The sequence below is a fragment of the Scatophagus argus genome, chromosome 9, assembly GCF_020382885.2.
Source record: "Scatophagus argus isolate fScaArg1 chromosome 9, fScaArg1.pri, whole genome shotgun sequence".
Taxonomy (NCBI): domain Eukaryota; kingdom Metazoa; phylum Chordata; class Actinopteri; family Scatophagidae; genus Scatophagus; species Scatophagus argus.
Genome location: NC_058501.1, coordinates 13,504,108 through 13,515,079, shown reverse-complemented (window position 1 = coordinate 13,515,079; position 10,972 = coordinate 13,504,108). Strand labels below are relative to the sequence as shown.

General features: G+C 39.6%; 2 protein-coding genes across 3 annotated transcripts; one reads left to right on the top strand and one right to left on the bottom strand.

Annotated features, from left to right (window-relative positions):
• Window positions 1–99: 99 nt before the first annotated feature.
• On the bottom strand, window positions 100–1,977 carry fkbp14 (FKBP prolyl isomerase 14). 2 transcript variants are annotated; one of them, XM_046398464.1, is made up of 5 exons: window positions 1,854–1,977; window positions 1,591–1,717; window positions 1,224–1,375; window positions 978–1,105; window positions 100–876 (listed from the first exon to the last, which is right to left on the bottom strand). In XM_046398464.1, the coding sequence occupies exons 2-5, from the start codon at window positions 1,677–1,679 to the stop codon at window positions 718–720; spliced, it is 528 nt and encodes a 175-aa protein (XP_046254420.1). In that variant the 5' UTR covers window positions 1,680–1,717; window positions 1,854–1,977; the 3' UTR covers window positions 100–717. The 2 variants fall into 2 exon arrangements, with proteins under 2 accessions (XP_046254420.1, XP_046254419.1); XM_046398463.1 differs by having other exon boundaries at window positions 101–876; window positions 1,591–1,923.
• Window positions 1,978–2,014: 37 nt separating this feature from the next.
• Window positions 2,015–10,443, top strand: plekha8 (pleckstrin homology domain containing, family A (phosphoinositide binding specific) member 8). The gene is made up of 13 exons (XM_046398458.1): window positions 2,015–2,320; window positions 2,811–2,927; window positions 3,059–3,214; window positions 3,314–3,435; window positions 3,682–3,840; window positions 3,957–3,997; window positions 4,475–4,599; window positions 5,546–5,894; window positions 6,708–6,793; window positions 7,700–7,758; window positions 8,082–8,283; window positions 8,400–8,461; window positions 8,551–10,443. The coding sequence occupies exons 1-13, from the start codon at window positions 2,281–2,283 to the stop codon at window positions 8,746–8,748; spliced, it is 1,716 nt and encodes a 571-aa protein (XP_046254414.1). The 5' UTR covers window positions 2,015–2,280; the 3' UTR covers window positions 8,749–10,443.
• Window positions 10,444–10,972: the final 529 nt, after the last annotated feature.

Sequence of the window (10,972 nt, the reverse complement as noted above, 5' to 3'; positions counted from 1 at the left end):
TTTTAGGTCACATTTCTGCAAAATGTAATGAATGTGATGGTTGCCTAAAGCTCACTGCAATTGTACATGGAGCAATGAAATGCAACAATATTCCTTTAAGGCACAACACAGAATTTGCCTCCTTCATACTTTTAATGATTTATTCCTCATATCATCTCACTTTGATAATTTTGTCTGCTAGAAACTGAGAGGCACCACTGACAGAACATTATTACTGTCAAAATTTGTATGCAAAAGTCTAGGATAAGAGTGCCCTCTAGTGATTAATGGAGACATGTACAAAAAAGAAATTACCACCATGGAGCATCACCAAGGCTCCCTGCATGCACAGGTTATTTTAGGCACATGCATTGTAAAGATACTAAATAAGTATATTTACCTCATATATTTTAATTTTGAAAACATTTATTTAATGAAATGAATTTTTGCAACACTGTAACCTAAATACATCTGTGGTGACATTATCAGTGCACGGTGAATGGAAATATAAATAAATTACAGACCTGGTCTCCTATAAAATGACACAAATGGAGCTGATGTATTCAAGTTAAACCAAGAGTGAGACAATACGGTTCAAACGCAGTGTAAAAAAGAGTTCTATGGAATACTGCATAGTAAGTAATTCACAACTCCTGAATTAATCTCACAATTTCAATGGGAAAAATTGTCAAAGAAACAGTAGTTTGTAGTCTATAAAAAGCAGATGAACGCAGTCTTTTACAGCTCATCGTGTTGGTAGACAAATTCCCTCGTAGATATAAAACCATCTTGATCTTCATCCTCGTTTTTGAAAATGTCGTCCACCATCACTTCATGATGGGTGTCATTAGGTGAGTATCCATGTTTCTCAAATTCTTTCTTCAGGTACTCTTTCACCTGTAGTTCGGTTAGAATAATAATAACATTCACCAAAGGCAACAAAATACAGCATATACACTCTTAATACAGGAAAAAAGCAGTCTAAAAGAATTTCACACCTCCTGCCTGGAGAGCTTCCAGTCATCATTTAGATCCATCTCTCGGAAGGACTCATGTGACCTGGGACCATTTTGGATGTCCATGAGCTCAATGTCAAAAATTAGGGTGCTGCTTGGAGGGATCTTCCCTGTGAACAAAGAAAAATCATGAAACAATGTACAGACATGGTGGAACACAGGAAGAAGTGGAGGTCTCATGTAACAGACCCTTTCTAATATGTTGTTTGTTTTAAATGCCTATGTTACCTTTTCCTTCCTTGCCATATGCCAGAGATGGAGGGACGGTCAGCTTCCTGCGCTCTCCTGTACACATGTTCTGCAGACCCTTATCCCAACCACTGATCACCTCTCGGGTCCCAAGAGTGAACCACACTGGATTTTTATCTCCATCTTTGCGGCTGCAAAGAGTCACAAAGAATCTTCACAGTTTTCTTTGAGAAAGATAAGTCCAGTACAGACGGAGTTGATATAACAGACACGTACAATAAGGTGATATCACAGATACTGACAAGTGATTTTCCAAGATGAAACAAGCAGGGACCCATCCTGCAAATGCAAGGAATGGAACAGAATTGCACAGCAACACATGCAACATTATTAGCGTACACATTACCTGGAATGAAACATGGTGCCATTACTCTCCAAGAATCCATCGTAATGAACAAGAAGCATGTCTCCATATTTTGACTTACGGTAACACATGAAGGGTTTATGTATAACTTCAATTTTCACTTCTGGCTCTGGCAGTTTCCCCGCAGTGACAAACACAAACAGTGAGGACATTATCGAACAAACAGGAAAAAGAATCATTTTGATGGACAATAGTTCACTTGCCCATAAAATTCACAAAAAACAAATTTCCATAAAATTCAGTACCAAGTACATGGCTGGAACGCCAACTACGTGGCAGCCAAATTCAGCAACAAATCCAACCACTGTTCTGGTATCTGCCCTCCTCCCTCTGCAATTGGACACATGCATTCTGAAGCCACGCCCTTTATATATATTCTCGTATTCCATTGGTTTGTCTTTGTGTCAATCACCACAGCCAACACCTACGGTATTTTTAATCCTCTGATGCAAGTGGGAGGAACGTCGACAGTATCGCCGTCTGTTTCTCTCATGATAGCTTAGATCCCCATTCACGAAAAAGTTTACGCACTTTTAGCTACGTAACTGACATCTAAAGCCGAGGACGTTACTCCACAAATCAAACTCGGGGCCCGATGGAGTCGTTGCAGTCATTTGGGCATATCTTGTTATGATAAACAAGTAATGAAGGGCAAAAACACATAATTAAAAAATGGAGGGAATGCTGTATAAATGGACCAATTACATAAGCGGTAAGTTAACCTCACAGTCGTTGGGTATTTTCGGTTAAAATGTCCGTTTTAAGGCACTTAGCTAGCATGACGACGTCACTTGTGTAGAGTTACAGATAGCGTTAACAGGCAACCCAAAGCTAACGCTAGCCACCGCCAGATCTCAACTGCCGGAGCTTGTGCATCACTTTAAACCAACAAGGCACATTTCTTTAACAAAACTAAATCGGGTGTTTAACTGATTAGAAGTTAACCTTATATACCAAGCTTTGAAGGGTGGCGCTAGATAAATTAACGTTAGGTAGTCCCCCCATCTGTCATTATAATCTGATTTAACAACTGCTGTAGCTAACATGACGTATCTTGGGGGATAGGAAACGTTTTCAAAGTTTAGGAAGCTAGATTACCCTGTTTCATGTAGGCTTTTACTAAGTGATGTCCTATATCTAAATTAAATACCCATACTCACTGAACAGCAACGTTACAGAAATGATCTACTTTTTCTTTAAAGGTTGGCAACCTCGTTGGTTTGTGCTTCATGGAGGAACTTTGTCTTACTATGACTCACAAGAAGACGCCTGGAAAGGTTGCAAGGGCAGCATTAAAATTTCAGTGTGTGAAATCCAAGGTCGGTATGGCTCATTTTGTCCTGTATACTGTGTTTCACTGTGCAAGTATGACTAATTAGCTTTCTTTCTACCGCAATTTGGACGTTGTTCTGATAAGCATGTCTCGTTGTTTGCTGATGTGTTGAATTAGTCCATTCCTCTGATTCTACACGAGTTGACCTGACTATACCAGGAGAGCAGTACTTTTACCTCAGAGCCATTAATGCAGCTGAGAGGCAGAAATGGCTGGTGGCACTGGGAACAGCCAAAGCTTGCCTTACAGACAACCGAACAAAGAGAGAAAAAGGTATTTAGATGCCATAGTCTTAACAAGTGTGGGTTGCACTTACACAGCTAGTATTTTATTGTAAAATATTGTGAACGTCTTGCCAAACTTTGGTTACAGAGCTCCAGGAGAACACAGAGGCACTGAAAACCAAGATGTCAGAACTCAGATTGTACTGTGACCTTCTTCTACAACAAGTAAACAAGATCAAGGAGAATGATGAGCTAGGAGACACAGCGGAGGTAAGGTTAACGTTTGGATGAGCTGATGAAATGAGAGAAGCTGCTGTTGGTATGAAACTGCAGTACAGCGTAACACATTTGCAACTAGGATTAACTGATGTTTGCTTACAGTTAGAGACCAGACAGATAGAAAATGTTGTCACAAATACATAAAAAAAAGGTAATGGCTTTCAAGAGTCTCTAGAGCAGATATTACCAAACAACATGCTTAGCTGATGTTTGGATATGTTTGTGTGCTCTTCTCAGACAGGAATAGACACGGGAAATATGGTGAAGTCTACGTGCACCACTTTTCTTAAGACTCTAGAGGAATGCATGCAGATAGCAAATCGTACATTCAGTCCAGACATGGCAACACAGACTCCACCAGGATCTCCTCCAGTAGCAGCAATCAAACCTCAGAAGGTATATCGCCCTTCCTGTGTCTAATCATAATAACCCGTTAACATCTAGTATACAGAGTAAGACTTGTCCTCAAAATATATACTCTAATTTGCTAATGTCTTTTTTTTCTCCAACAGATTAAACCTGTCAACCATTTAAATCAAAACCTTGGAGAAAAGTAGGTTGCTTTTGAATAGTTGTTTTGATAAGTAATTCTGAAGGAACATAGCTGATTGTTGATTCCTGTGTCATCAAGTAGCCACCAACCCAACCCAAATACTGTTGTTTTGGGTTGGTGTTGTCAAGTAGCCATCAACTCAAAACAACAGTAGTTAATGACCTGAGACTCGACAATCCGCTATCTTTATTCAGGATTGCTGACGCCCAGAAACATACAGAGTGATAAAAATAAAAATGCACTCGGAGGGCAGGGTCTCTGCAGATATAGACACTGCCATAGACATCTAGTGAGTTGTAAGTGACGTTTGAGAGGCATTATTTTTGTATGAGTCTTTATTTATTTTACCCTAGGAAGCTTCTTCTGTACCTTTTAATGGCATTTCTGTGGCAGTAGACACAATTGCAAATTGTATTTGCTCAAATGAAGTCTGTCCCAAGTTTTATAATTAACCTAGTGCCCTCAAATTCATTCTAGATGGATATGGAGAGATTTAGGTGAAACCTCAGGAGAAGCAACTGCACATGAGAAACAGAGCCTTGACTCTGGAGCAGAGGGACCAGATGAGCCAGATAGACCAGAGCACTATTTTTCCCCATCAGGTAAGTCAGGTATTCCAACCACTTCCTGACTGACAACCATTACTGAGAAAAGACTGCATCGAGCAAAAGGGGCCTGGTTGTTCTGTGTACATCACCTGAACTGATGTGGATAAATTGTTGCCTTTTGTTGAGCAGGCAGTGATGGATGCCCAGTTATATTATGGCATTTCCCTTAGCAGCACAAAGGGGAAGCTACTGCTGGTGATGGGAAATAAGGCCAGTCGTTTCCTAATAATTGTGGTTATCTTTGATATATCTACTGTCTGTCTAAGATCCATTTTTAAAAACTATTTTAAAGCTATTTTTGAATGTGCTGATGTGGTGTCCCATTTCCTTTCGTAAATATGAGTTTTATAGGAATTAGTTAAACTGGTCAGTCAAATTTAACTTTCAAAAGTACTACAGTACTTAAAGAGTTAAAGAGCATTTCCTTGGATTAAGATGTTAATCTTTTCTGTGCGGGGTGAAACCCCCACACAGAAAGCAAACTGCCATCTTGCAGTTCCTCCTTATTCTATTTTTACTCTGTGCACTAAAGTAGGGTGCAGTCACAACTGAAACCAGTTGCATCTTGCCACGCCCAACTGTTGTGTGTCACACTTTAAAAGATCAACCATGGAAGTCAGTGCAGTTGTACTTAAATTCCATAGAAAACGTGGTGCTGCTGTTTAAGTCTGTCATTTTAATAATATGGTGAATGAAGGATAAACGTAAGGTTTTTGTCAGTGTTCCCTGCCAGTGCTATAAGAGAATGAGTCCATATGATAGCTGTGCAAGTCACCAAACCTACACTTTCACAATTTTCTACACCCAGTCTGATGAAATTTGGGGTTTAGACCTTCTGACTCAGACATCTTGACTGAAACCATTTGTACCATATGTTAGTTTGGTCTGGTATTATACAGTACGTTGTATGTGTCTTCTGTTCATCTGCTGTATCACCCAGACACTGACGAGACCAATGGCAAAAGCGCAGCCCATGAGGAGCCAGTTGATCCTACTTCACACACTACCCAGAAGACCTCTGAGATTGAACAGTATAACCAACCAGCAGAGGGAGTTCAGGAAAATGAAGTTGACGATCAAAAGGAGACAGAAGAAGAGCAGAAGCACAGACTGGACCAAAGTCAAGAGCAAGACAACAACAACAAGGAAGCTGTTGTCCTGCCTCAGCACCAACAGGAAGCTTTTCCAGACCAAGAAAAGGGTCAGCCTGAAGGCGAGACCTGCACAGATTCAACAGAGCCAGAAGACACAGAGCAGGTGGACACGTTCTTCAGCACAATGAGCCACAGGTATGAATATGCCACTCAGGAAGGTCACATCCTTTAGGACACATTATGTACTGCATGAAGTTTCTGTATCATCATCGATGATATTTCACTATGACAGTATTAGGATTAACCAATTTAAGGTATATGTAGTATCTTTGAGACACTGCACAGATATTTATAGATATTATAGATATTTATAGATATTTACAGATATTAGTTTATTTAGTTTTTGATTGTCCTTACAGTGTTGCACAGAATAATTCTACATTATTCTACATTTCAAGATGTCATGACAAGTGTTTTATATCAGTGTGTTCTCTCTTGATCACATGACACAGAGAGGCCCTCATCTGATATTTGGGTTTGTAAAGCTTTTTTGTTTCACTCTGTATTTCAAATATGTTTTACTTTCCTTTTTTTAAAGACCTTGGTGAGTGTTACTGGACAATGTACTAGAAAGTTCATAATAATTTCTGTAATTTTCAGTTATGATATAAACTTTCACTAATCACTGTCTCGCCTAACCTGTATTCAGCTGCAAGATGGGGATTGCAGTATGCACATTTTGGAGTTGTTTGATGCGATGGCTTTAGAGCATTAATATTAAACAGTAAAAAGAAGCAACTCTGTTAAGTTGTAGACAACGTAGCAGAATAGTCTCAGGTATGGTTAGGCATAGAGTTGCATGACAGTGTGTGAATAATTTCTCTGTCTTGGTTTTTGACCTTTGTACCTTTGTTTTTCTTTTTCTGTTTGAGTTGATCAAATAAAAATGAAAATGGCATACTTACCTCTAATACACTCTGCTGTTTGAATCTGTTCTACTTTTTTTAGATTTAGTGATATAAGACTGGACGACGACAATGGTATCCCTACTCAAGAGTTTTTGGACTCATGCTATGCAATAGTACCTGTATTAGGTAGGCCATCTGCCACTCTCTTCCTCTTTCTTTGATGCCACATGTGCAGTGGTCATTTCACCCTTTACAACTTTTATAAGGAAATCTTTTTTCTCCTATCTTGTCATTTCTGCATGCTGTATCACTCACATTGTCTGTGGTTAATGAGGTGGAAGCTTTCTGTCTTGGATTTGTCATCATCCTTTTCTTTCTTGCCCTCATTATTTCATTCTGCACTTGTATATGTTCCAGCGGTTTTGTTTATTCTTCAGTCTCCTGTATGACGAGATTTATTCATAGCTCAAACATGTTCATGTGTCTGTGTGTGCTGCCCATTAATATGTGGTCAGTGACAAAAGACGCACATTGTGCCTGCTACAGTTTCTAGAGCTTTATCAGACTTGCACCAAAATTTAGAAGGAGAGACTGATTGTTGCTCATTAAGAATTATTTAGCGGTTTGAGAGATTTGCACATAAACTTTGATAGCTGATAGCTGTTTTTTTTTCCTCTTTAAATGTCAGATGAATCTCTACTAATTAATTAATCATAGCTCCACTGACATGATCTGTAAGCTGGATAAGCCTGCTCATCTCCAGCTGTGCTTTCCAGCCCAAATCAATGACATCTGTCCCATCAAACCTTGACACAGATCCAGATACTAGTGGTGTTTTTGTTTGACATCATGCATTGTGCTTTTACAATTGCTTAGCGTATCAAGTCTGCCAGTGTGTCACAAAGCTTAAATAATTTTCTCATCTCACCAGCCGCCAAAAGCTGAAAATTTCCCCTCAAGTTGTTAGACAGGGTCTTCTGTCGTTGTTCATCACTGACTATTAACAGCCAGAACATCAAAACATAGGACACAAAACTAAGAATCTTTTCTGCATCAGCAACAAAGAAATGATCGTGGATTTTCTCTTCTCAGACAAGCTGGGGTCCACAGTGTTTGCACCAGTTAAAATGGATTTTGTTGGAAATATTAAGGTATGTGTATACTGATCTTTTGTCTTAAAACAGATTTCACTGTTCAACACAAGACATGATTACATAGATGTTCTTCAGTAAGAGAAATCACTCGTGAATGATTTTCTATATAATATGTCAACAGGGAGACATTTGCTGTATACATTTCTGCTCAACTGTTTGTTCAGCTTGAAAATCAGACAAATGCCTAATCACTCTTTTTAATCATGTAACTTGTTGAGCTGTTACTATGTATCACTTTTATTTTTGTCTTTAATTGTTCAAAATCAACAGCAAAAGCACCAGCTCTTTCTACTATATCACCTCGTCTCTTAACCCTCTAGAAAATTCACCAGAAGCTGATGTCAGACCCCGAGAGCTTCCCCACACTACAGTCCATCGTGCTGCATGAAGTCCGGACAGATGTCGCCCAGGTGCGCAACTCGGCCACTGAGGCTCTGCTGTGGCTCAGACGAGGCCTGAAGTTCCTCAAGGAGTTCCTGTCAGAGGTCAATGCAGGACAACAAGACATCCAGGGAGCGCTAAGTGAGTCTGATTTCTGTGATGCACAGTTGGACATCTACAAATAAGCTCAAATACACAGAAGCTTGGTGTGGGGTCACTGTTGAGAATCGTCATGTTCGGTGTATGTTTTCATCCAGACAATGCCTATGGAAAGACCCTTCGGCAGTACCACGGATGGGTCGTGAGAGGAGTATTTGCTGTAGGTATTTCTTTCCCTCACCAACTCTTTTGCCTTGTGAGTTTTGTCTGTTCTTAGAGTGTGACTGTTGCGTGCTTCTTTTGTCTCAGTTGGCACTGAGGGCTGCCCCATCTTATCAAAGCTTCAGTGCTGCATTGGTGTCAAGAGAAGGCGATGAGCTGAAAAGCGGCTTCACCAGCGGCATGCACAGGGACCTGGGACTGTACCTGCCTGCCATGGAGACGCAGCTGGCCATACTAGATTCCCTGTATGAAGAATACAACCTAGAGTCTGATGAAGTGGTGTGAAAACCCGAACAGTGTTGATCGAACTTGAAGGGAAGACAGAACCTGACCACAGGGGCAGAGTAGCAGCTAACTGCTGACAGAAGTTGCCAGATGCATCGAGTGCGTCTCATGTACAAAATAGTGTGAGCATGTCCCGTGTCGGTGTGAGGTGTTTCCAGTGGTTGTTAAACATGACAGTAGAGGGTCTGTGTTTGAAGAGGGTATTAATGTTTGTATTTAGGAGCCCATAAGGGGCAAAGCGAGCATTAGCAATTAAGACATTGTGGTTTGACAGATTGTAGTTTCTGGGTCTTGTTTAAGAGACCATTGACATTGTAGGGGTTTTAAGCCCTTTTATGCAGACTCCAATCATAATGATTCGTGGTGACATTTGTTTTTTGTGCACATTTTGTTGCTTTATTGTGACATTTTATGTACTGTACATGTTTTACGGTACAGAGTATTTGGCTCTAGGAAAATCATTTGGGATTGAACTGATCAGAATGCAAAGAAAAAGTTTTAATCAAGATTATCCTGTTTCCTTGGATTCATAAAATGTGCTGTTACTTATAACTGACAGAAGGCACTATTTAACTAAAAACAATGTCAAATTGTGACAATGCCCAATATATGCCTTATGTATGTGATGGAATTGCATACTAGGATGACTTTTTTTTTTCCCTTGCACTGTTGCCTGTTGAAGCTTAGTGGAAATTCTAGTCAGTATCGTTTTTATTTCTTACCCAGTTATTGAAATAGAAATCCTGCAGGTTGACTATTTATTTGTTTTGTTTTACATGAAACAGTGTTAAGAACTGTTGCTCTATAGACTTACCCTGGGACCAAATAGGAACTTCTCATGTGAATTATCCTCTGCTGCCTATAGTATCATAACACACAAGAATGGAAAAACTACAGTGAAGCTGTTTAAGTACAGGCAATTGCTCAATATTTATGTGGGCATCCTCTGCACAAACGTATGCATTGTTTGTATTTTCACAATGTCTTATTTATTATTTCTTAAGTTATAAATTTCACATTGATGTAATTGGGATCATGTCTGTCCAGCTTTTTGTGTGAATGTATGGACATTTGTATCCACATAGCATGTTGATGATTGCATGGTTTTATGTATTAAGTAACATAATGTGCCAATGAAAACTCTAAATATAAGCCCAGGCCGAGAATTAACAAAGTTAATAAATAATCCTAAACGGGATCGATTGTGAAAGTTAAAATCCATTGCTTCTTCATTATGGTACTGATAATGAACAGGAACCTACAGCAGTTTAACCTTTCACCATCTCATCCATGCTAAGTATACTTGAGTGTTGTTACTAGCCATACTTAATATTTTATGATGTCAAGTGGTAAGACTCCACCTTGCAGCCAAGTTAAAGTTTGTCAATAGATTGACTGAGCCATTCAAACAAGCAGGAATATCCTCATGGGGCTTCTGTATACTATATAGTATTTTTACCTTTAATCTTTTTCTTTTGATTTTTCAGGAATGCACACTAATATTTCTTGAACTAAGTCATTTACAGCAGGTTTACATTGCAGATGTACTGCAACTGGTTGATTTCCTTTAGCATATAAATTCCAATGTTAATCGTGAAAATATGCTGTTGTAATATTACAAACATTTAATTTTTTTTGCTATGATTGTATATAAGATGATATTTGATTTTTTACATAATAAATGATTAAACTGTCTCAGGGTGTGCTCAGTCCTGTTGTTGTCAAAGACATTGTCTTATATTAATATCAGATAAGATCCCAGGGGTCATAGAAGCATATTTCTATTTATTAGGCCATTTCCTCTCAACCTTGACCATCATTCCTCTACATTTCACTTGTGAACCAAGCAAGTCTGAGTAAGCAGGAGGTAATGAATCTGCACAGGTGTTCTAGTTTGTGTACCTTTGCATGCCTTGTTGTGTGTGCGTGTTTTGCATGTGCAGCAGTAAGTGTGGCCTCTGCGAGGACCACAACACCCTGCATGCCAGCCATTCCTCCCTATAGGTCAAGGATTTTCACTTGGCTTGGGCCAGCAGCTGGGTTCCTGCCTGCTTCCTGTCCCTGTGGCCTCCTTTGCATCGTCCCCTCTGCCACAGAAGTATTATAATGCTACCCCACCCAACCTGCAACAAATAGCCCCTTCTGTTTATTAGAAGTGCTTGTGTTCAGTCCCTCGACTAATGCCTGTGACAGCTCGAAACAGATCCTTCTTCCCACATGTCTA